Source organism: Chelonoidis abingdonii, chromosome 11 (assembly GCF_003597395.2).
Source record: "Chelonoidis abingdonii isolate Lonesome George chromosome 11, CheloAbing_2.0, whole genome shotgun sequence".
Taxonomy (NCBI): Eukaryota; Metazoa; Chordata; order Testudines; family Testudinidae; genus Chelonoidis; species Chelonoidis abingdonii.
This window is the reverse complement of record NC_133779.1, coordinates 16,050,048-16,075,802: the sequence shown is the minus strand read 5'-3', so window position 1 is coordinate 16,075,802 and position 25,755 is coordinate 16,050,048. Positions and strand designations below refer to the sequence as shown.

The 25,755-nt window shown below is 55.6% G+C and overlaps 1 protein-coding gene across 1 annotated transcript in view; it reads left to right on the top strand.

Annotated features, from left to right (window-relative positions):
* The first annotated feature begins 838 nt into the window (after window positions 1-838).
* The window catches only part of LOC116834899 (alpha-1B-glycoprotein-like), a 110,440-nt gene continuing 85,523 nt past the window's right edge, over window positions 839-25,755 (top strand). Inside the window, exons 1-6 of the mRNA XM_075071268.1 lie at window positions 839-1,298; window positions 3,708-3,895; window positions 4,462-4,524; window positions 5,894-5,950; window positions 18,588-18,777; window positions 20,135-20,419. Coding sequence (XP_074927369.1) covers window positions 983-1,298; window positions 3,708-3,895; window positions 4,462-4,524; window positions 5,894-5,950; window positions 18,588-18,777; window positions 20,135-20,419 — 1,099 coding nt within the window. The 5' untranslated portion in view covers window positions 839-982. The remainder of the gene's footprint in view (window positions 1,299-3,707; window positions 3,896-4,461; window positions 4,525-5,893; window positions 5,951-18,587; window positions 18,778-20,134; window positions 20,420-25,755) is intronic.

Below are 25,755 nucleotides of genomic sequence, written 5' to 3'. Positions count from 1 at the left end.
CCACGATTTGAGGACTTCAGTAACTCAGACATAGGTTAGGGGTTTGTTCCAGGAGTGGGTGGGTGAGATTCTGTGGCCTGCGTTTTGCAGGAGGTCAGATTAGATGATCAAAATGGTCCCTTCTGGCCTTAAAGTCTATGAGTCTATGAGATCAGAACCAGGCCCACAGGTTCCCTGTGGATGCAGGGAGGTGTCTGTTAGCCCTGGCGCTGTCCCTGAGGCTGGGTGCTGAGGTCAGGTTACAGACAGACGGGGAGGGGTTTGTGTCTCCCCATCTCACTCCTGTTTGTGTGTGAACACAGCATTCCTTTGGTCCAGCCCCTCCATCTCCGTCAGCCCCAGGGGGGTGATCGCCCCGGGGGCAGCCGTCACCCTCCACTGTCAGTGTTGGTGTTGGGGCAGCAGGCTATTTCTGTATAAAGATGGAACCGAAATCTGTGAGCTGGATCCTGCTGGGGATGAATTCACTATCCCCAGCGCCAGGTGGGAAGACGCAGGAGCCTACAGCTGCCGATCCCACGCCCTATGGTCATACGCCAGTGACATCGTGAGGATCATTGTAGCAGGTGAGGGGCCCGACTCGGCGTCCCTGTTCCCAGCTTTACACCCAGCCAGACTCTTGGTGAGTGTCTGCCCTGATGGGACGTTCAGAGCTGGGCTCCGCCCTGAGCCCTGAGCCCAGCAGAGGGGCACTTGGCTGAGGACCCAGAGATGCAGCAGCTACTGGTGGCTGCTGTGAATTCATCGGGGGGAGATACGGCCTAGATGGGGCTGGGGGGAGTCGGGGATGGGGAGGGGGGATACTGGGCTGGGGGGTACAGAGGGGCGCTCTGGGTTTAGGTCCTCAGGCAGTTTCGGGCGAAGCTCCCAGGAATCTCTGGGATCTCAGAGAGTTTCCTCTGGCTGGGTTTTCTCCCAGGGGGCCCATTTCTGGGATTGTGCGGTGAGGACGGGGAGCAGTGACTGTGCTGGGGTCTGTCTCATGGCCTGTCTCCTTCTCGCTGCAGAGACCTACTACCCCAAACCCTCCATCTCCCTGCGCCCCAGCATGGGGGTCGCCCTGGGGGGAGCCGTGACCATCCAGTGTTGGGGTCGGCACCAGAACATGAGATTCCTTCTGTACAAAGATGGAAACCCGAACGCGCTGCAGGACGTGAAGCCGGCTAGGGATATGACTCAGTTTCCCATCCACAATGTGAGCCGGAAGGACGCAGGGAGCTACAGCTGCTATTATCGCTCCAAATCAGACCCGCCTGTCTGGTCGTACCCCAGCGACCCCGTGGAGCTGGTGGTAGCAGGTGAGTGGCCCAGCTCCACTTCCCCACTCCCAGACCCACATCCAGCTGAACCCTTGGGGGGTCCTGCCCTGGTGGGACGCTCAGAACCAGGCTCTGCCCTGGGCTCAGCAGAGGGGAAGCCTGGCTGGGTAGGAGGACGGAGTCACTGGGGGGTCCTGAGCCAGGGGACAGCAGCAGCTGCTGGAGGTTCAGGGCCAAGGGAGGGGGGATCCCTGCCCCCAGGGGGAGCTGCTGAGCAGCCATCCTTTCCCAGGGGGATGCTCCCCCGGGCTGCCCCTGTTCAGGGGATGCACAGAGGAGTCGAGGCCCAGGGGCTGTCCAGCTGGCCCCGCCCCCAGTACTGAATTCACTTCCCAGCAGCCTGGACAATGGTATACTCCTGGGGGAATTCTGTACCAAAAAATTAAAAATATTGCACAAATATTTGAAAATTTGGCAAAATCTTGCAGATTTTATTTGTCAAAATAACACAATATAATCATGACAGTTTCAATTATTTTGGTCATTTATTTCAAAATATCTGTCTGTGAGTGTGTCTGTAACACTGCAGACCAAAAACAAAAGATTCTGGTAATTTTTTTTTAAATATATTCCTCACTAGGCACATTAACACAGAACTTTGGGTATTTCATTTAAATCACACAACAGAACTGTATTTCCTGCACCTGTCAGAAGCAGTGCAAAGGCTTGGGGGAGTCAGGGGTAACGGAGGAGCTGAGGAAGAGGGGAAGAACCTGGCAGTAAAACTAGAGATTTTGGGGTGTGGGTGGGAGAAGGTTTTTTGGGGGGGGAGGGGGGGATGTTGGGAGCTGAGAAGCCTCCCCCATGCAGACCCTGGTTGACCTCAAGCCTCCCTCATTCAGTCAGGCACATCAGCTCCTGTCCCCACAACCCCCATCCCCATGGGTCTCTGCAGCCCCCATCCCTAGACTCAACGCTGTCACCCCACTAGCTCCTGAGCCCTAGTCTGTGACCCCCCAGCAGCCCTGGGTGCCCCACTCTGCCCAAACCGGGCTCTGTGGGCAGGTGCTGTGATGAACTTCTGCTCCTGGGGGGATTCTGCAGCATGGGGCAGGCAGAGAATTTATTTCCCCACAGAAAATACATTGTGCCCCAGAAGTGCTGCAGTTCCGCCTCTGCCCACCAGGGGCCGCTGTGGCGCCAGAACAGGGGGCTCCGTTCATGCTGCCGGGTCGTCTGGCGCCACAGCGGGCCCTGGTGGGGAAAAAGCGGAACTGCGGCACTTCTGGGACAATGTATTTTCTGCGGGTAAAAAGCAAAATTACGCAGGACAGCTGAATTATGCATGTCCTAGGGTTGCCAACCCTCCGGGATTGGCCTGGAGTTTCCAGGAATTATAGATTAATCTTTACTTAAAGATTATGTCATGTGATGAAATCTCCAGGAATCCATCCAACCAAAATTGGCAACCCTAGAGCGTCCGCAGATGTGCAGAATTGCCCCAGGAGTAACAGACTGTGGATGCAGTGAGGTGTCTGTTAGCCCTGGCGCTGTCCCTGGGGCTGGGCACTAGGGGCAGGTTACAGACACATGGGAAGGGGTTTGTGTGTCCCCATCTCACCCCTGTTTGTGTGTGAACGCAGAGCTCCCCGCGCCCGGACCCTCCATCTCCGTCATCCCCAGCGGGGTGATCGCCCCGGGGGTAGCTGTCACCATCCGCTGTCAGTGTCAGTGCGAGGCCAGGAGGCTATTTCTGTACAAAGATGGAATTGAAATCTCGGAGCTGGATGCTGCTGGGGACAGGGGTGAATTCACCATCCCCAGAGCCAGACGGGAAGATTCAGGGATCTACAGCTGCCGATCTCGCTCCAGATCGGAGCCGCCCAACTGGTCAGATCTCAGTGATTACATGCGGATTGTTGTAGCAGGTGAGGGTCCCGGCTCAGTGTCCCCACTCCCAGCCCTACAGCCTGCCAGACCCACAGAGGGTCTCTGGGCCAATGGGACCCTCAGAGCCAGGCTCTACCCTGAGCCCTCGGCCCAGCAGAGGGGATGCCTGGCCAGGGAGTGAGTACGGAGTCACTAAGGGGTTTCCCAGCCGCTGGAGACTGGGGGATGGGGGGGGGATCCCTGCCCCCAGGCAACCTTGGGGTGTCACTGAACTTGCTTGTCCCTCCATTTCCCCTTGTAAGAATGGAGGATAATCATCTTTCTTCATCTTTTGTCTGTGTCTGTGGAGCACTCAGCACCTCTGACTCCCAGGAGTCCTGGCTCCCAGACTGGGGTACAGAGGGGTGCTCTGGATTTTAGTTAGCTCCGGGTGTAGTTCCCAGCGGTTCCTCTGGCTGGGTTTTCTCCCAGGGGCCCATCTCTGGGACCGTGTGGGGAGGACGGGGAGCAGTGACTGTTGCAGGGTCTGTCTCACGGCCTGTCTCCTTCTCACTGCAGAGCTCAGATACCCCAAACCTTCCATCTCCCTGCACCCCAGCGCAGGAGTCGCCCTGGGGGGAGCTGTGACCGTCCAGTGTCGGGGTTGGCGCCAGAACATGAGGTTCCTTCTGCACAAATTTGGAAACCCGAATGTGCTGCAGGACGTGGTGCTGGCTGGGAACGTGGCTGAGTTTCCCATTCACAATGTGAGCCGGAGAGACGCAGGGAGTTACTGCTGCTATTATCACTCCAAATCTGACCCATCCATCTGGTCGGAGCCCAGCGATCCCGTGGAGCTCGTGATAGCAGGTGAGGGGCCTCCTCAGCGTCCCCGTTCCCAGCCCCACCCCTAGCCAGCCTGTGGTGGGACGCTCAGAGCCAGGCTCTGCCCTGAGCCCTGGGGCCCACTGGGGGCAGGGGGTTTCCCAGTCACAGGGGGAGCAGCAGCTGCTGGAATTTTGGGGCTCAGGGACGGGGGATCCCTCCTCCCAGGGGGTGCTGCAGAGCAGGCCCCTTTCCCAGGAGGATGCTCCCCCGGCTGACCCTGCTCTGGGGAGGCACCAAGGAGTCGGGGCCTTGGGGCTGCCCAGCCGGCTCTGGCCCCAGCGCTGAATTCACTCCCCACCAACCCGGACAATTAAAGCCGAAAGAAACGCCAGGTCATGGGCCGAGCAGTGTCACTGTTTCAGTGACTTCCCCCCCTCCCCTCCAGGCCTGGGTGCTTGGTTCTCTCCCTTCCCCCTCTCAGCCAACACTCGTTTTTATTCCACAGAGGGAACCGACCCAGATGGGCTCCAGGAGCCGCATCCACCCCCGACGGAGCCGGCGGGAGAAGGTGAGCGGGAGAAATGGAACAATTCATCCCCCAAGGAACAGGGCTCCCTGCTCAGACACCCACGGGGCCATTTGGACCGTTTGGAGGGCGACGGTCCCTGCAAACAGAACTGATGGGTTCAGTTCTTCTAGATAGAGGGTGATGGACAGATCCATGGGGCCGGACAGCCAGGAGTCCATGGGAATGTGGGTCCTTGGGAACGTAGCGTAGTGGACAGATGGGAGCACGTCTGGTGAGGGATAGAAAGATGAACTAACACCTTGTCTACATGAAAACTGGACCCGAAATGACGAATCCCATGTGGTTTCCCAACCCCCACTGGTGATCTCAGAGCGAGTCTGGGCTGTCGGTATTAGTGCCCCCTGGTTTGATATAGCGAGGGAAGGGGGGGGTCCCTGACCCACCCCCCAATAGATGTTCCGCTGCATCTGGCTGGGCCCCGGGCACCACCGGGACATGGGGGGCAGCGGGTGACATCCCGGCCTCCCCCCGCACACACTGCCTGGCTGTGTGTGACAGGAGCTGAGATACCCCGGGGATGGGCTCACTGCGCAGCAGACAGGCTGGGGCAGAGGTACCTGTGGGGGTGGGCAGAGGGGCACTACGGGGTGCTGGTTGGCTCAGGGGGAAGTTCAACTGCCCAGGTGCCCTGTTCTCCAGGGAAGCTGAGGCTAAGCCCCCCAGGGCAGCAGGATGTGGCCTCCCCTGAGGAGTCTGGAGGAGGCCCCAGAGCCACGGCATCTGGGGGACCCCAGAGGGGCTGGGCCAGACCTGCTGGATGGGGGGGGTGGGGATGGGGGATCTGCTCCGAGGGCAGTGCCAGTTGCTAATTTTCCCGTCTGAGCCCCTGAGTGACTCTCCTCTTACCCCGGAGCAGCCCCCCCCAGGCACTCGGATTTCACCCACGCTAACATTGCTCGCCTCGCTCTGAGCGCCGTGGTCCTGCTCGTCCTGGGGCTGATCCTGGCCGAGGCCTATTACATCACCTAATGGGGGTGCCCTAGGTGAGGTGACCCCCCCCTTCTGTGCCCCTTGCTCCCCCCAGGGCCTGGGTGCAGGGTGACATGGGCCTCTCTAACTGGCCATCTCTCTTCACCCCCAGGAGCCTGGCTCTGGCTGTACAGAGAAGAGAATCTCCCCGGGGAACAAGCTGCCTCCCCTCGGGGGGCTGAGATGCCAGGACAAATCCACGTGCCCCCAAACACCCCTGTCTCAAGCATCCTGCCCCCCAGACTGCTCCCGATCCGACTGCTACACCGCAGGATGGAAGCCCCTTTCTCCCTAGACCTCCCCCACCCTGCATTTCTATTGTATAAATCCCCAGAACTTCCTGTTCCTCTGCTCTGTCCCCCAAATCTCCCCACCCCAGGGGGCTGTGATACTGGAGCCTCCAAATGTCCCCTCGTGGTGGGTTCAGGCGACGAAGGTGAGTGAGAAGTTCAGGCAGTGTCACAAGAACCTGGACGAACGAACGTTGGGGGAAAGTTGGCAAGACAGAAAGACGGGATTAGTCCAACCCGAGCGGCTGCCGGACAGATCCCAAGGGCCGGGCTGGGGCCCACCTGGGACGTGGGAGAAATGGGGGAGCAGAAATGTGTGACCCAAAATTGGGAGTGTCAGAAACAAGGTCTCATTGGTGCATAAAATATTGCGGGGACGGGCTGTGCTGCCCACCACCCCTTTTAGGGGCACTCAACTCACCACTGCGAACCCTGCTCTGCGGAGACGTCCTGAGCAGAGTGGCTGGAGAGAGGGACCCCGATGCCATCGCCCCTCCCCTGGCTGAACCCCAACCGGGGAGGAAACGGGGTCGGACTTTAACAGCAGCTGTGGCGACGCCGGCTCCAGCCCAGCTCTGCTGGCTCCTCTGCCCCCCCAGGGCAGTCGCTAGCGTCTCCAGGGCCAGCGGGGAGACACCCAAACCCGGGGGATTTTCTGGCTAGAGACTCGCTCCAGCGAACGGGATCGGGGCTGGAACAAACCCCTCGTTTCACACGGTGCCTGCCACGGCTCCCCTGGTTCCTGCTCTGCTGGGTCTGTAGCAGCTGGTCCCAGGGGTCAATAGCGGGTTTGTCATGGGGCTGAGCAGGCTGCAGGCTCTGGACCCTGCCACGTGTTTAACCCTGTTCAGTGTGGGGCAGGGGCTGGGGCATGTTCGCACCTTGGTCTCTTTATTGCATCTGTTCAGGGTTCCTTCCCCACTCTGAACTCTGGGGTACGGATGTGGGGACCCGCACGAAAGACCCCCATAGCTTATATTTCACCAGCTTAGGTTAAAAACTTCCCCAAGGCACAAATTCCTTTCTAGACTGAGTATCGCTGCAACCACCAAGTGATTTAAGCAAATATTCAGGGAGGGGCCACTTGGAGCCCTACCTCCCCCAAAATATCCCCCCAAGCCCCTTCACCCCCTTTCCCGGGGAGGCTTGAGAATAATATCCTCACCAACTGGTACAGGTGAACACAGACCCAACCCCTTGGATCTTAAGAACAATGAAAAAATCAGTCAGGTTCTTAAAAAGAAGGATTTTTATTTAAAGAAAAAAAAGGTAAAAGAATCACCTCTGTAAAATCAGGGCGGTAAGTACTTTACAGAGTAAGAAAAGACTCAAGAACACAGAGGATTTCCCCTCTAGGCAAAACCTTAAAGTTACAAAACAGGGCTAAACCTCCGTCTTAGCACAGGGAAAATTCACAAGCTAAAACAAAAGGTAACCTAATGCGTTTCCTTGCAATTACTTACTATTTCTGCAAAACTAGATGATTAATTCAGATATGCCTAAGGAGATGGAATTTCCCTGCCTGGTTTCCTGGCTGGCTCTGAGAGACACAGACCAAAACCTTCCCCCACAGATCTGAAAGTATCTTTTCCCCTTGTGGGTCCCGATCTCTTTCTTTGAGAAGGTAACAGATTATTTAGACAAAGGAAATGCAGTAGATCTAATTTACCTCGATTTCTGGAAGGCATTTGATATGGTTCCACATGGGGAATTGTTAGCTAAATTGGAAAAGGTGGGGATCAATATGAAAACTGAAAGGTGGATAAGGAACTGGTTAAAGGGGAGACTACAAAGGGTTGTACTGAAAGGGGAACTGTCAGGCTGGAAGGAGATTGCTAGCGGAGTTCCTCAGGGATCGGTTTTGGGACCAATCTGATTTAACCTTTTTATTACTGATCTTGGCACAAAAAGTGGGAATGCGCTAATAAAGTTTGCAGATGACACAAAGCTGAGAGGTGTTGCCATTACAGACAAGGACCGGGATATCCTACAGGAAGATCTGGATGACCTTGTAAACTGGAGTAAGAGTAATAGGATGAAATGTAATAGTGAAAAGTGCAAGGTCCTGCATTTAGGGATGAATAACAAGAATTTTAGTTATAAATTGGGGACACATCAGTTGGAAGTAACAGAGGAGGAGAAGGACCTCGGAGTATTGGTTGATCACAGGATGACTATGAGCCGCCAATGTGATATGGCCGTTAAAAAAGCTAATGCAGTTTTAGGATGCATCAGGAGAAGTATTTCCAGCAAAGATAAGGAGGTGTTAGTACCGTTATACAAGGCACTGGTGAGACCTCACCTGGAATACTTTGTGCAGTTCTGGTCTCCCATGTTTAAGAAGGATGAATTCAAACTGGAACAGGTTCAGAGATGGGCTACTAGGATGATCCGAGGAATGGAAAACCTGCCTTATGAAAGGAGACTCAAAGAGCTTGGCTTGTTTAGCCTAGCCAAAAGAAGGCTGCGGGGGGATATGCTTACTCTTTATAAATATATCAGGGGGATTAACATTAGGGAGGGAGAGGAATTATTTAAGCTTAGTACTAATGTAGGCACAAGGACAAATGGGTACAAACTGGATATTAGGAAGTTTAGACTTGAAATTAGACGAAGGTTTCTAACCATTAGGGGAGTGAAGTTCTGGAACAGCCTTCCGAGGGAAGTAGTGGGGGCAAAAGACTTATCTGGCTTTAAGACTAAGCTTGATAAGTATATGGAGGGGATGATATGATGGGATAGTTTAATTTGGGCAATTGATCTTGGATTATCAGCAGATAAGTCTGCTCACTGATCTGTGAGGGGATGTTGGATGGGATGGGATCTGAGTTACTGCAGAGAATTCTTTCCTGGGTGCTGGCTGGTGAGTCTTGCCCACATGCTCAGGGTTTAGCTGATCGCCATATTTGGTGTCGGGAAGGAATTTTCCTCCGGGGCAGATTGGCAGAGGCCCTGGAGGTTTTTCACCTTCCTCTGCAGCGTGGGGCATGGGTCACTTGCTGGAGGATTCTCTGCAGCTTGAGGTCTTCAAACCACAATTTGAAGACTTCAATAACTCAGACATAGGTTATGGGTTTGTTATAGAAGTGGATGGGTAAGATTCTGTGGCCTGCATTGTGCAGGAGGTCAGATTGGATGATCATAATGGTCCCTTCTGACCTTAAAGTCTATGAGTCTATGAGAAAGTATCTTCTCCCCTTATGGGTTCTTTTGGTCAGGTGCCCCCCCAGGTTATCTGAGCTTTTTAATCCTTTACAGGTAAAGGAGAAATTAACCCTTTACAGGGTAAAGAGGGATTTTATGCTACCGTTAGCTGTATGTTTATGACGGCATCTCCATGAGCACAACGGGGCGCAGAGCGATTTAGCCGCTCGTGCTTCTGGCCCTCCCATGGCGGGCGTTTGGGGGGAGGTGGCTGGGGGGTGCCAGGAGTTTGAGGGAAGTAGGTTGGGGGTGTCAGGAGGGGTGTTGAGGGGGCTGGGATGGGGGACAGGAGTTTGAGGGCATCCCCTCAGAAGGTCAGTGGGGGGTTAGAATTTTTGGGGTGTCTGAGGGGAGAGGGACAGATGGTGCCAGCTGGAAGGGAGCTGCCATTGCTACTCCTCAGAAGCTTCCCTTCTCAGTGTCCCCCTCTTGTTCCTGTCCCCTCAGTCCTGGGTCCCCCACTTTCTTTCCACTCAGTCTCCTGCCTCCACACCTCCCTCTTCCCCACATTTCCTGCCTCATAATGACCCCCACATGCCTCCCCTTCCCCTCCCCTCTTCCTCCTCTCCACCCCTCTAGATACTCCTGCCCCCCGACATTCCCAGCCCCTCAGTGCCCTCTCCTGACCCCCCTTCTCTGCACCCCACACTTTGCCATGTAGCCCCGTCCCTCAATGGGTCTGAGCTGGGAGTGGGGAGCGGGATTGTTTCCTGCCAAAACCCCTGCAGAGATGGGCAGGGGGAGGGAGAGGGGCAGGTTCAGCCTGAAACACACACGTCACTGTCCTGCCCCAGCCTCCCCTCAGCTCTTGCCCCCTCAGTCTCAGCCCCCCTTCCCCTCCCCCCTCATTCCTCTTCCCTCCCTCAGCCCCACATGCTGCCTTGTCTTTAATGACCCACACATCCCCATAGCCTCCCTGCCTCATGGGAAACTGCCTTGGTGGGAGATGGGGGCTTTGTGGAAGACGGACTGATGGGGGAGGATGCGTGTGGGGGGGCAGGCCATGTAGCTGCCCCCACACAGCAAAGCAGGGGTTCAGGATTGCTGAGATGGGGCAGCTGTGTGAGGGGATGGGGGCAGAAGAGGGAGGGGATGTGGGGCATGATGGCACACAACAGCAGGTGAAGGGACACAGGATGGGAGACAGAACTGGGAGAATGGGAACCTGAATGGGGCGAGGGGGGGACGTGAGGGAACTCAGGCTTGGGGGACAGAATGAAGGAGGGGACGCAGGCCAGGGGGCAGAACAGGGGACTGAGGGGCCCAATGTCATGGATGGGGGGTGAAGAACAAATGAGTTGGGGAGCCAGAGCTGGGGCATCTGCCGGGGAAGGGGTTGTCTTGAGCTCTGTCCCCATGTTCTTGCCCCCTCCCCTGCTGCTTTTTTCACTACGCTGAGATACTTCCAGCAAATCAGAGTTACCCATTTCAGGTTCACTTTTACAAGCTGCACTTTAACAACCTGTCACCCATCACAAATCCACCCCTTCCTTCCTCCGTTAGAGCTTCAACCTGACCATTTACTTTAATCTGCTCCTGAGAAACATTTTCCTGACCGCTGAGATCTTTCTGCTCTTGATCTAACTCCAGATACACTTCTGAGACATCAGACAGACGTTCAGAAACTCCATTCATAGACACACAGCTATTTCCCACCAGGTTAGAATCCCCCGCTCCCTGGCCATAGCAAAACTGGTTAACACAGAAAACAGCCCAGCGTAATACCACATATCGGCACAGTTATAAACTGGATTTTCAAGAGGATACAGTTTCTGCTGTTTTTCCCTTGCTTTTTTGACTTGGAGCTGAAGTCTGGCAGTTTCTTGTTGCATCTTGTGAGTTTCCTGTTGCATCTGTTGAGTTTTCTCCTCAGCAGCCAGCAGCTCCAGACGCCCCTTACCAGCTTTTTCTTCTCTCTCAGCAGCCTCTTTCTCCAGCTGGGCCAAGGCTTGCTTCTCTTCCATTCAAATTTCTGCTAGTTTTTGCTCATGTTCAGACTGCAGGCTGTCCATCAGGGCTTGCAGTTTCATTGCTTTTGCCGATGCTTTTTGTCTCATGGTCACTGATCTTTAACCAACCAAACTCTCAATCCCAAGTTTCAAATTTGGATAGCGTGGGGTTCTGACCCGAAGCTTAATTGACCTGGTTCTGTGGATCCTGCCGACTATGCCACTGTGACAATGCGGTTCTGACGGGACCCAACTGAGAGTGCCAGTTCAGGACCAATTGCTCAAACAGGGCAGTCACAGGTCAAGGCTGGTGTTTTTCCACCTCTAAGGCAAACCAAACCAGCCAGACAAAAATGACTTCGGTTTCACCCCAGTGGCTAACCACAAGTCACACAAGCAACTTCCTTAGACACTCCAGTCTCCCAGTATCACCACCAATCCCACACGTCCTGGGGAAGAATGGTTATGAAACTACACCAAATGAAAGGAAAAACGGTTCTCACCGATCCCAAAGAATCAAGCCCAGCCCAGGTCAATATACACATCAGATCTTACCACAATTCCGCTGTGCCAATCCTTTAGAAATCTAATCTAAAGGTTTATTTCATAAGGGAAAAGATAGAGATTGAGAGCTAGGATATTGGTTAAATGGAATCAATTCCATTACAGTAAATGCGGCAACGTTCTATTAGTCACGGTTGTAGCCAGTGATGGAAGTAAACTGCGGTTCAAATCAAGTCTCTGGAACATCCGCATGGATAGATCATCGTCCCTTGTGTAGAGCTTCAGTTTGTAGCACAGTCCCTCAGAGGTAAGAAGCAGGACTGAAACCAGATGGCGATGAGGCATCAGCCTTATATAGGCTCTTCACAGGTGTAGAACCTCTCTTATTCTTACTGTGGAAAATTACAGCAAAATGGAGTTCTGGAGTCACATGGCCAGTCCTGCACACCCTGCTTGAGATTACAAGGCTATCTGCCGCCTCTCAATGGGTCTGTTGTGTAGCTGATGGACCTTAAATGGGCCATCAAGCAGACTTAGCCAGAGCTACACAACTGGTCTGGATTTTCCGAACTTGCAGCACCAATTTGAAATTACAGACAGTATACAGGCGATACATAACTTCAACTACAAAAAGGATACAGGACATTACAGACAGCAAATCATACCAGTAACCCATAACCTGGTCTTAGACACCTCATACGACCCCTCTTCTACATAGGATTGCGGTGCCACTACAGAAACTTGGTTGCAACCATGTTCTATATGGTTCCAGTTTTATATCAATAACGGTCACAGACCTTTCCCTTACAGGGGGCTGGGTCTAATTCTGTGTTTTTTCTCTACAGCACCCAGACCCCACACCCCTAACAGAGCCAGGAGAGAAACCCAGGAGTCTTGGCTCCCAGTCCTCCTGCTCTAACACACCAGGCACCGCTCCCCTCTCAGAGCCGGACAGAACCAGGGTCCTGGCCCCAGCCCCTCCCTTTCCTCCAATCACTAGACCTCCACTCTCCTCCCAGAGCTTGCGGGTATATTACAAGCGTAGCTGCTGGCAGGCATCAGGTTTATGGCCAAGTTTGTCACTAAATTGTTAGTCTCTAAAGTGCCACAAGGATCCACGTTTTGTATTTTCGTACGAACAGGACATTGAGCGCCGGCTCTGGCAGACTTCCCTTTTCAGGATTTCCGGTTCCTCCTTAACGAACTCAGGGGTCTAAAGTTTCACGCTACATCTACCGCCCACAGGTTGCCGGAAACCACAAACCCCTGCCCAAGCCCACAACCCCTCTGTCTGTTCTCATGGTCTCGCACACACGCGCTAGACCGCGCTTGCAGGCGACCTACCTGAGAGAGAGGTTGGCCAGCCCCTCTACCCTCATGCTCCAGGGTGGAGTTGGGCCAGCCGGGTCCAGGAGTAACCTCTCTGCTGCCTCCATGGAGAGGGTTCGTTCCGTGCGAGGGGCACCAGTGTATGTGTGTGGGGGGGGAGGTCCTCCTCTGTGCTGCTCAGCGTAGGCAGAGGCTAGATGGGCCTATTGGAAAAGGTCAGGCAGCCTGGGCACCGTCTTTGGACACCCCTGAGATTCCCCTATTCCACTGTGCGTCCCTGGACCTGGGCAGCTCCCATGTGGCTGGTGGAGGTGATGGCGGCAGGTGGCAGCTGCAGGAGGGGATGTGGTTTTCTGGGTTGCTGCAGGTCTGGCTTTGCTCTAGCATGGTTAGATTTGGGCTGGGACTGCAGAGGATCATTCTGACATAGAAGAAAGTGGGCTGATAGCATCACGGCTTCCTGTGGCTGCCAGCCCCGGCCGCAGACAGTTCCTCATTCTGCTCACAACTCGGGGCCTGAGGCTCAGTGCGCTCAGCACCGGGGTGTTCGGTCGTCGCAGCACTGGAGGGCCCCCACACTGCCCTGTCTGGCGCCTGCTTCACCATCCTCCTCCCGGTGAGTATTGGGGACAGACATGGTGTCGGTCTGTGGAGGGTTGGGGATCTCAGACCAGAGTGTGATCTTGGGGGGGTGGGGATCTGAGACCAGGGGGTAGGATCCAGTTGCTCTGGGATTGGTCACTAATGAGCCATCTCCTTTCCAGGCTGCTTGGCTCTGGCGCGGACACAGCGGGGTGTGGGAGTGAGTATTCAGTCTGTGGTGAGGACGGTATCAAGGATGGGAGAGGGATGTGTTGGGGTGGGGAAAAAGGAACTAAGCCTTAACATTCCCCAAAATTCAACCCATAACTCCCCCTGTGAGCTTAACCTGGCCCCTTCTTCTGTGCCACCCGCCCCCCACCTTAGAGTAACTAGGAGCGAATCTGGCTCCCTGGGGTCTCGATGGACGCAGATGGGAACCGTCCCCTGGTTCAAAGTCCTGCCCCGACAGCCTGTTGAGGATTGGGATTGGAGCCAGAACGTGGATTTATTCAGCTTCATACAAATTGCTAACAGGGCCCGTCCATGGGCTCTAGATTCCCTGGGGGAACCAAATGTTTTGGGTCAGTTGCAGCCATATGGGAGAGACCCCCCAGATCTGCCCCACCCCCAGAGTCTTTCCCCCCAGACCCAGATCCACCCTCCAACCAAGCCCCTCCGGTTCCCAAGGCCTGGGGGACGTGGTGGAGTGGGCACGGCGGGGTGGATGAGCCAGGGGCAGGCATGTGGGAGGGGGTGGAGTGGGGCCAGGCAGGGAGGAGAGGCGGAGCAGAGGCTGGAGCAACACATAGCTTTCCTGGTGCCCTACGCAGCTGCAAACTTTGTGTATGGGTAGGGACGGCCTTGACTACAAAGTCCACCTCGTTTACCTGCCTGATGACTTTGAAGGGGCCGCCCTAGGCAGCTTGTTCTTCTTCATGGGGATGAGGAGCATCACCTGGTCCCGGTAGCGTAGGAGCGGGCACGTGCTGAGCGGTCGTACCAGACCTTCTCCTTCCACTGAGCTGTGGCTAGGTTTGCCCTGGCCAAGCGCATGAGCTCCACAAGCTTTTCCCGGAAAGCCAGTACATACTCCACCACTGATTCCCCGTGGGGAGAGGCCTTTCCCTCCCACTCGGCCCTCATCATATCCAGGGGCACCCTCACCCTCCTCCCGCACAGCAACTCAAAAGGGGAGAACCCTGTGGATTCCTGGGGCACTTCTCTGTATGCGAACAGCAGGTGGGGTAAATACTTATCCCAGTCCTGTGGATGCTGGTCCATAAATGTTTTCAGCATCATTAGGGTCCCATTGAATCTCTCCACCAGCCCGTTGGACTGAGGGTGGTAGGCCGAGGCCCAGGTGTGTCGGACCCCACACTTCTCCCACAAGCACTGGAGCAAGGTTGACATGAAGTTCGACCCCAGTCTGTAAGGATCTCCTTGGGGAACCCCACTCTGCTGAAGATGCTCAGCAGCGCATCTACCACAGTGTCTGCTTCGATAGAGGACAAGGCCAACCCCTCGGGGTAGCACATAGCAAAATCTACCACCACCAGGATGTATTTCTTCCCTGCCCGGGTCATCCTGCAGAGGGGTCCCACTATGTCCACGGCCACCTTCTGGAAAGGCTCCTCTATGATGGGCAAAGGTCTCAGCAGGGCTTTACCCTTGTCCCGGGCCTTCCCTACCCTCTGGCAGGAGTCACAGGACCTGCAATACTGTCAGACAGCGTCAAAGACCCCAGGCCAGTAAAAGTTCTGCAGCAGCCTCTGCCTGGTGTGCTGGATGCCCTGACAGGGGGATATCGTGGGCCAAGTACAACAGTTTGTGGCGGTACCTCTGGGGAACCACCAACTACCTCCTAGCTTTCCAAGGTTCAGTTTGCCCCAAACCAGCCCATTTCCAGTACAGGAATCCCTTCTCCCACAGGAATCGCTCGCAGCGGTTCTCCCCCTGGAAGGATCGCTGTGGCCAGCCAGGGTCCTCAGCTTCTCCAGGGAGGGATCCTCCTGCAGCTCTGTCTGGAATTCAGCTGCTGGGTTGGGGGATACTGCCCTGGCTGGTGGTGCCTCAGGTTCCCCACTTTGGGGCGGAGGCTCTGGCCCAGCTCTGTTGAGCTCTACGCTCAGTGCTTCACTTTCCCCCTTCGGGAGGTCCCACATCCCTCGTTAGCTCTGGCTAAGGACCAGGGTGCTCTGTGTGCCATCCGGCCAGTTCTCCAAGTCATAGAATCAGAAGATCAGGGTTGGAAGGGACCTCAGGAGGTTCTAGTCCAACCCCCTGCTCAAAGCAGGACCAATCCCCAGATAGATTTTTATCCCAGTTCCCTGAATGGCCCCCTCAAGGACTGAACTCACAACCCTGGGTTCAGGAGTCCAATGCTAATCACTGAGCTCTCCCTCCCCCCTCATTACCTCCTAGCACCTTGGTAGGCAGGTGATCATGCACCCCAACCTCTTTGGGTCATATTGTACTTAAAGTATTTCACAGGGTCTTTTCAGGGGGGATAAGGCAAAGCGCCACATTTATTAATTAAGATACATGTATTAATTAACATGGTATCATATGCATCTGATCTATATTACACTCTCTCTCTCTCTCTCTCACACACACACACACAAGCACACTCCGTCTTGTCATTGTTACCAACTAGTTGCTTCCCTTAACTGCACTGGCCAGGTGTGTTAGATGGGGGGTGGAACTGGGCTTCTGCCGATCCGGATCAATGCTCCCATGTTGACAAGACGAGACCTGGTATCCCCTCTGCAAGACGCCTCACATTTATAGCAGCTCCCCTCTCATGCAAATCTGCACCAGATGCAAAATCTGTGTCTGTGTCAGATGGTCTCCCATGGCGCTTCCTTCTGAGTGGTGTCTAAATGCTGCCACATGTATCTTCAAAGAGGGGTGTCATAAATAGATAGCTAAGGGTTAATGTTTCTTTTACCTGTAAAGGGTTAACAAAGGGAACCACACACCTGACCAGAGGACCAATCAGAAAACCGGATTTTTTCAAAGTCAGGGAGGGAATGTTTGACTCTGAGTCTTTTTGTCTGTCTCTCGGCTATGAGAGGTTTCTTTTCTATCTTCAAGCTTCTAATCTTCAGTTTCAAAGTTGTGAGTACAAAGGTAGCAAAACAATAGGCTTTTATATGTTTTGTTTTGTATTTACATTGGTAAGTTGCTGGAATGGTTAAATTGTATCTCTTTTTTGAATTAAAGTCGTTTTATTCCTATTTTCTTTTAGTATAGCCTGTGTATTGTCAACTAATGCAGAGATCATATGTTCATCGTATTTTCTTTCTTTTATACTAAAGCTTCTTTTTAAGAGCTTGTTGAGTTTTTATCTCTGGTAGCTAAAGGACGAAGGGAAGGGAATTCTCTTTGTGTTAGATCTTCGAGGTAAAGCTCTGCAGCACCAAGGGAATTGGTGGGAGGGGGAAGAGAGATAGAATCATTCTGTTCCTGTATTTGAGGTTTGTCTCTTGTGGAAAGAAGGAGACATCTCTTGGTATTGTGATGTAAAGAGATTGCATCAGTACTCTCAGTTAGCCCAGAGAGAGAAAGTCTGGGTGGGAGATGGGGGAAGGGAAGTGGGTTATTTCCCCTTGGTATGACCCAGGGCTCCTAAGTCTTGGGGTTCCCCAGGGAAGGGTTTGGGGAGACCAAGAGGGAAGCAAACCCTGGAATTTGATGGTGGCAGTGAGATCAAATCTGAGCTGGGTAATTAAGCTTAGAGGGTTCAGGCAGGCACCACAGATTCTGACGCTAAAGGTCCAGATTTGGAACGGGCTATGAAGGGGTGTTTTAAAAGAAAGTGCTCGCTTCTAAACTCCCAGGCTCATATGTCTGATTCTTTAGTGAGCCCCAACTGGGGAACCCCAAAGTTTTTTAACTGCCTTGGTCTGGCTTCCATTCCCCTCCAAAGGGGTGCAGGCTGCTTGGAGGTTGCTGCCTTTATGCATCCCTCATTCACAGCTCGTTCATTCAACAGGGCAATGATTTAAAAGGATCAAATCTTAATTCTAAACGCCTGGGAAAACATTTCTTTCTACCCTGACCAACCTTAGGGCTTATAACAATTATACCAAAGCTCAATACAAAGTGTCTATAATGGATTGATACAAAGTTCCCATATCAACAGACTTGATACAAAGTTGTATGAAAATCAGGGGGTCCCATCATGGAATAACCTAGCCAGTACAAGTATATGAAGAGCCATAATACAAAAGTCATAGGACAGTTGTAAGTAAGATGCCTTATGCAGTGATTATCCTATCACGTCTCCCTCCGTTCACAGACTATTTCCAGGGCCGGCTCAGGCACCTGGGCAAGCGGGAGACACCTTTGGGGTGAGCGGCACTTGGGTTTATTATTTTTTTTGGTTTGGTGGCGTGGTGCTAGAGTTCTTTTGGTTGTTTTGTTTCTGCTGGGCGGTTGCTCAAGGGGAATGTTTCTGGTGGTGCGGCGCAGGGGCAGCTTCGGGTGGCGCAGGTCTTCGGGGGGGCGGCTTCTTGGTGGCGCGGTGACTTGGGGGACGGGAACTTGGGTGGCGTGTGATCAGGGGGATGGGGGCCTGGACATACACGGTGCGGCAGGGGGGGTTTGGTGGGTGCGGCAACTCGGGGGCAGGGGCTTGCATGGGCGGCACTTGGGGTTGGAGCTCAAGGTGGCGGCACTGGTGGGGGCTCTGGCGGCAATTGCGCTTGGGGGGAGTCGGGGCTTCAAAGGCGGAAGTGGAGCTCAAGGGCGGGCTCGGGTGGCAACGGCGCTCGTGCAGGTGGGGTTGTTTACGGCGATGCAGCGCTCTTTTTTTGCTTGGGGCGGCAAAAAAAGGTCAGAAGCCGGCGCTTGTCTATTCCAACCATCGGGGGGGGCAGAGCTGCTGGGGGGCACAAGTCAGGCCCTGGCTGCCTAAAAGGTGGGATGGGTGGGGCAGGTGATCTCTCAATGCAACGGGTCCCTAAGCTATGTCGGTGAACCCCCTGCCCTGAGCCCCATGGCAGCAGTGCTCAACCCCGGTGGGACAGACTCCGAAGAGGGCCGAATACGGATGGTACTGAATTGGGGTGGGAGGAGGCACGGGACTGTCTCCCCCCTTTTAACTCCTGTCTTTTGTGAAGCGGCAATGAATTCTGCAAACCCCCATCTGGGTGAAGCACCCAAGCAGGGTGGTGCGCTCGGGGAAACGTCACCATTCGCTTGTTGAGGTCAGGACCCAGGCATGGAGTTGGTTCTGCATAAAGCTGGACACCTGAACCTGCAGGTGCGGTCAGTGGTACCTAAAGGGAAAGTGGCTGAATTTCCCATCACCAGTGTCAGCCAGGAAGATGGAGGGAGCTACACCTGCAACTATCGCTCCATTACGGAGTATTCCAGTGACCCTGTCGAGATCATTGTAGGAGGTGAGGGAGGGGCCTGGCTTAGTGGCCTGGCTCCCAGCCCCACACCCAGACAGACCCACAGGGGATCTCTGCACAGATGGGACTGTCAGAGCCAGGCTCTGCCCTGAACCCTGGGCCCAGCACAGGGGACGCCCGGCTGGCCAGCGGGGACGGAATCTCTGGTGGGTTCCCCAGCCAGGGGGGGAGAAGCAGCTGCTGGAGATTTGGGGCATAGGAAGGGGGGATCCCTGCCCCCAGGGGCAGTGGGGGGGCTTTTCCCAGGCAACACATCAGTTATGGAGTGATGGATGGAGCTGAAGGTTATAAACCTCAGTGTATAGTAGAGACTTGCACATCCCCTACAAGTCGGTGGTGGTGCTGTGCACAGAACCCAGGAGTCCTGGCCCCCATCCTCCCTGCTCTCACCCACTAGACCCCACTCCCCTCCCAGAGTCAGGGACAGAATCCAGGAGTCCTGGCTCCCAGCTCCCACACTCTAACCACTAGACACCACTCCCGCCCCCAGAGTCAGGGACAGAACCCAGGAGTCCTGGCTCCCAGCTCCCACACTCTAACCACTAGACACCACTCCCACCCCCAGAGTCAGGGACAGAACCCAGGAGTCCTGGCTCCAATCCTCCCTGCTCTCCCCACTAGACCCCACTCCCTTCTGTCAAAGTCAGAGTCAGGACTCACAATTTGTCAGACCACTCTGTTTTATTAGCACAGCGCTCTGCTAATACACCCAGACAAGATGAGCACCATGCAAAACCCACACTACCTTATTTTACACAGATAAAAAGGGCACAAATTTAACAAGAGGACAAAGAAAGCAGAAGTGACAAGCTTACCGGAAGCCAGACATACATAGTTAATTTCCTCACTAATTTTTACCTATCTCCAGCTAATGTTCCACCATTAGCTTAAGTGGACTCATTGTTTATGCCTTAATGTTTCTCTTCGTGACACCTGTTATTTCAACATTCCTTATTTCTGCTTAAAGGGACATACAGCGTTTGTTTAATCCTCTTGATTTTTACAATATAATTTATTCTTTCACACCTCCCAGAGCTAGGGAGAGAACCCAGGAGTCCTGGCTCCCAGCAGAGAAGCCAGGGAGTGAATGGACCCTGGAGACTGGCCTGGCCTGTCACCCACCGGGGAGCAGAGCTCTGGGCCCCCAGGGGCTGGGGTTGCTCCGTGTCTCATGCTGTTAGCCCAGGGCTCAGGGGAAACTCTGGCCCCTGTGGAAAGGCTTCCAGGAGCCCGTCCCCAGGGCCGCCGGGTCTGACCCACCACTGAGGCCGTGTGGTGAGGACGGGCCCCAGGGCTGAGTGACGGGGCCTGTGTCTCATGGCCTGTCTGCTTCCCACTGCAGAGCCCAGCTACCCCAAACCCAACATCTCCCTGAGCCCCAGCGGGGGGGTCTCCCTGGGGGGAGCCGTGGCCATCTGGTGTCGGAGGCAGAGCCAGGGCGTGCGGTTCGTGCTGAATAAAGAGGGACGTCATTTCCCACCTGTGGATTCGGATGGGTTTGGGGCTGTTTTTCCCATCAGCAACGTGAGCCGGGAGGACGGCGGGAGCTACAGCTGCTCCTATCACAGGAGATCGGAGCCATTCACCGTGTCGTACCCCAGCGACCCCGTGGAGCTGGTGGTGAGAGGTGAGGGGCCCGGCTCGGCATCCCCGTTCCCAGCCCCATCCCCAGCCAGATCCTCACGGGGCTCGGTGCCAATGGGACGCTCAGAGCCAGGCTCTACCTTGAGCCCTGACCCTGCAGAGGGGACGCCCGGCTGGGGAGTAGGGACAGAGTCACTGGGGGTTCCCCAGCCATAGGGGAGCAGCAGCCTCTGGAGACTCGGGGCAGGGAGGCTACTTTAATGCTGCCCCTTGTGCGTAGGAACCGTGAGTCGCTATTTAATCCCATGATCCCATCCCCTCTGTTCTCCAGGCCCTGCCCCAGGCAGTGCCCCAGCCGGGGCTGAATGAGGCAGGGGCTGCAGGAGAAGTGGTGGCTTGGTGGACACGGTGCTGGGCTGGGACCCAGGAAATCTGGACCAGCTCCTGGCACGGCCACAGACTCTGTGTGATGGGAGCACGTTGCAGTTTTAAGAAGTGTCTTTCCTTGTGGGGGTCTCAATCTTGGGGGAATCTCAGGCCACATGCCCACAATCTGAGATGCCCACAGTTAACGGAGACCGCTGCAAACGCTGGCCTCAATAGCACTGGAGTCCTTGTGTTGAGGGAGCATGTAGGGGCCACATCATGATCAGGGTCCCATTGTGCCAGGTGCTGCATAAACAGAGTGAAGAGACAGTCCTTGCCCCTGGGAGCTCTCTAAAGAAAGCGAATCTGTCTGTGCCTCAGTTTCCCCCTGTAGAATGGGGATAAAGATGCCTTGCTAACTCCCTTCCTGAGAGCTCCCTTCCTGAGACCACTGCAGGTAGTGAGACGTTGCCCCGTCCCAGTGCTCAGGCTTCCCCTGCCCCCTCCCACTCCCTCATGCTTCTGTGGGGGACCAAGATCGGGGTGCTGGGGATTCTTGCGGCCTGCTCGCCAGGTATCTGATCCACCACTGGTCATGAAGGGTGGGGGGCGATCTCTGAGTTGGTGTTTCAGCCCCTCCCTCCACCCTGACAGACGCTGGTTCTATTCCCACAGAGGGAACCGACCTGACCCAGCCTGGAGCAGTGCCGGCTCCCACCCACCCGGGCAGCACGGGGCCAGGTACTGGGCTGGCAGGGAATCTACTGAATCACAGATTATGGGGCAGGTTCTCCCAGTGGTTGCCCAAGGGGAGGAACAGAGGCTGTTTTCAGGGTCAGTGACTCCCCCATCTCCCCGCAGATGGATTTGGGAGGGGAGCGAAGCGTCCTGCTCTGACACGAAGCCGCCACTAACAGGGCAGCCGGGCCCATTAGTGGCCGTGGGTGCGGGGAGGGGCCTGGAGCTCCCTGCGAAGCCACCAGGAGCAGCCAGCATGGGAGACGGGCAGGATACCGGGCTAGATGGGCCCGTTGGCCTGAGCCAGTGTGGCCATGAGGAAGGAGGTGAAATGCCTTAGAAATGACGGCCAGGATGGATCAGACAGTGCCCCCTAGTGTCGTGCTGGGGCAATGGGGTCAGCCCTGACTGATGGGGAGAGCGCCCCCTACTGAGCCCCCCATCCTGCGGCCCAGCACCCCCAACACAACCAATCCCCCAAATCTTGTTGGCTCTGATCCCACTTGATTCCCCGGGACCCCCCAACATCCTCCCCATAGAATTTTCTGTTGCCTGCGCCCTGAGGTGTCCCAGCCCCTTGGGCACTGCCAGGGGTGGGGGAAACAGACCAGCCGCTCACAGCCTTCCGCTGTTTCCCAGGTGAATCACCGGTTCTGACTTGGCCTGTCATCGCCGGGGTGAGCACAGTGGCCGCCATCCTCCTCTTCATCCTTGTGGCCTTCGTCTGCTTCAGAAAAAAACGAGCCAGTGAGTGCCCTGCCCAGCGAGGGAAGGGTTAAACCTGCCACTAAGCAGGGTGGGATGGGGTCACAGCTTGGATGGGGGATTGTGCAGGGAAAGTCAATTATGGGTGGGGTTGGGGGCTCACCAGGGGGTTCTGCTGCATGGGTAATCCCTGTGCACACAGCTGTCCCACCCCAGAGGGGCTGCATTTAACCAGGCGCCACACCCCTCCCCAGAGGTGGCTGCATCTCAGCGCCAGGCCAGGGGGTCCCTGTATAAAGAGCCACCGGCACCGAGCCTCTCAGGTTCATGGGGTGCCAGGGGAGCTGACCGGCTTGTGGATCAGGTTCATACATGCTATGGCAGGGTTCTCAAACTGGAGGTCAGGACCCCTCAGGGAGTGGCAAGGTTTCTACATGAGGGGTCACGAGTTGTCCGCCTCCACCCCAAACCCTGCTGTGCCTCCAGCATTTATAATGGTGTTAAATATATAAATACAAATAAATTAAACACTTAATATATAAGGGGAGTCGCACTCAGAGGTTTGCTGGGTGGAAAGGATCATCAATCAAAAATTTTCAGAGCCACTGAGCTACGGTGTTGTGCTGCCCCCTGCTGGTCTGGCCCAGCCCAGCAGGGATGCAGGCTCAGCATCAGCAGCAGAGGGGACCCCCCCGGGCACCCCCATCCCTGCTGCCCTGTGTGGGGCCGGGCACTGGTACTGGGGGATCCCGATCGGCTCATGGGCTATTCTGGTTTGTGTCCCTCTGCAGGAAAAGGAGCCGCACCGAGACCGAGCAGGTAGGAACCTGGATCCTCCTCCTCCCGATCGATTTGCCAGGATCACAGGGCTCCTGGGTTCTGTCCCCGGCTCTGGGGGGAGTCGGGGGTTGGGGGTCAGGACTGCTCAGAGATGCTCTGGGCCTGCTGACACTGGAGGGGCATGACCCCAGAACAGCTGGAGTCACCCCACCCACCCCAGAAAGCAGTGACACCCCCCACATGCAGCTCCCAGCTGTTCCTCTGTTCCAGCCTGTGCCTCTCCCTGTCCAGCAGCTCCCCAGCTCGGCTGCTCCATGAGGCAGGATGGGGGACTATCTGGGTGTGATGGGGAATCTCCCTGCGGATGGGAGGATATGACATTTACAAGTGGATTTTCTCTCTTTTAGCGTGAGCCCCTTGCGGGTGTTGAAGGCCCCGGATCAGCAAGACTCGATCTGTGAGTAACACACCCAAGGGGGTACCAGGGTGGGGCAGGACCCCTGGAGAGGGGCGGGGCTTGTGGGGGCTCCACCCATATGGGGGCTGCTGCTGGATGGCACTAAGCAGAGGGCCCCAGAGGTAGCCGGTGTCAGCTGAGCTTCTTGCCTCCCTCCCCACCAGCTTCCTGGAGGGGGTTACCCTCCCCTCCCCCTCTAGTTCAGGGACTCCCTCTATGTGTCCCCCCTTCTCCCCCCAAGGCCTGGAGCTTTGTGTGTCTCCCCTTCACTTCACCCAGGCATCCTGATTCCCAGCCCCACTGCCCCGCCATAATTCCCTAGACTCTGCTGCCATCTCTGTGCCTCAGTTTTCCTCTCTGTAACATGGGACTAATGACCCTGGCCCATGCTGTGGGGTGGGGGGAGGGGTGGCTGTGCTGGGCTCTGAACCCCCTGGCTGGATAAGGGGGTCAGAGGTGGGTGTGGGGTTCTGCTCTGGGCCGGCCGGGGTGCAGCTCAGCGGGTGTCTCTGTTCCACAGACACCTCCATCGATGAAGAGAAAGAGCTGCAGACCCTGGTAAGTGTCCCCTGTTCCGCCATGGGGCCTGACCCCCCAACTCTGACCCCCATGGGCCCCACTCACCTTATCTGGCACACTCAGTATTTTGGGGTGGGAGTCGGGTTGCTGGGAGGGGCTTATGGGATCGGTCACGGAGTCCCCGGGCTATGCTCTGGAACTGCTCCCCACCAAGCCAGTCCGGACTTCGAGGAGCCTCCTCTCCCTCGGAGCAGACTGTCTCCAGGGCAAGAAGCTCACACGGCTTCACCTCCTGGGTCTGACCTTTGGAGCATTCAGCATCCTCTGCCCCTCCGTGCGCTTCGCACAGAAAGTCCGCCCCAGCGGGGTCCTGGGGAAGCCACAGGGTCCTGCACCCCCACTCCGCAGTCAGACATGACTCTCAGCCGGCCAGTAACACAGAGGTTTATTTGATGACAGGAACAGGGTCTAAATCAGAGCTTGTAGGTACAGAGAACAGGACCCCTCAGCCGGGTCCATTCTGGGGGGCAGTGAGTCAGACCCCCACGTCTGCACTTCACTCCTCGTCCCCAGCCAGCTCCAAACTGACTCACCCTCCAGCCCCTCCTCCTCTGGGCTTTGTCTCTTTCCCAGGCCAAGAGGTCACCTGATCTCTTTGTTCTCCAACACCTTCAGCTGGCATCTTTGCAGGGGAGGGGCCCAGGCCATTAATTGCCAGGAGACAGAGTGTCGGCCATTCTCTGTGCGGACACCATCACAGGGGCCTTCTTGGGCTCTGCAACAATCACACCCTGATTCCCCCACCTAGATACCTAAGAAATGCATAGGGGAAACTGAGGCACTCACACAGTATTCAGAAAAAACAATAAGAACATTCCCACTTCATCACAGGATCGCCAGCTGGGATTGCAGAGGGGTGTGTGTGTGCGTGTGTGTGTGTCCCTGTCACCTCCTACTGGAGGAGACAAGCCCTGATCTGTGTGAATGTGTGTGTGTGGTGGGGGTTGGTACACACACACACAAGCACTCCAGTCACTCTCTTCCCTCCCACCCCCAGGAACCCAACCCTGATGCCGACAGACTCACCTATGCCGAGCTGGACAACCAGGTGCTGCAGGCCAAACAGGGGGCCAAGTCCCCTGCCCCGGAGCCTGCCCAGCCCAGCATGTATGCCATGATCAACGTGAACCGGGGGCCCTGTGATGAGAGTCCCCCACAGTCATGGGGCACTGGCCCACAGGGTGCGACAGACTTTAAGACCAGAAGGGTCCACCCGGATCATCTGGTCTGAGCTGCTGATCGCAGGCCACAGAGCCTCACCCACCCACTCCTATAGCAGACCCCCAGAGTCCGGCTGAGTCACTGACGGCCTCAAATCATGGGTTAAAGACTTAAAGTTACAGAGAATCCACCACTGACATTAGTTTGAACCTGCCAGTGCCCTGCACCCTAGGCTGCAGATGAAGGTAAACCCCCGCCCAGGGTCTCTGCCAATCTGACCCGGGGCCGGGAAATTCCTTCCTGACCCCAGATACGGCAACCTGAGCACGTGGGCAGAACCCACCAGCCAGACATCTGGGGGCAGATTCTCTGTAGTCACTCAGAGCCGTCCCCACGAGTGTCCCATCTCTGGCCATTGGAGAGATTTGCTGCTAGCAGTCGCAGATCTGCTCCATGCCCTTGTGGGATGTCTCCTCATCCCATCCCCTCCAGAAACGTCTCAAGCTCAGTCCTGAAGCCAGTTAAGTCCCTTGGGAGGCTGCTCCAGAGCTTCGCTCCTCTGATGGTTGGGCCTTGTCTACACCACAGAGTGT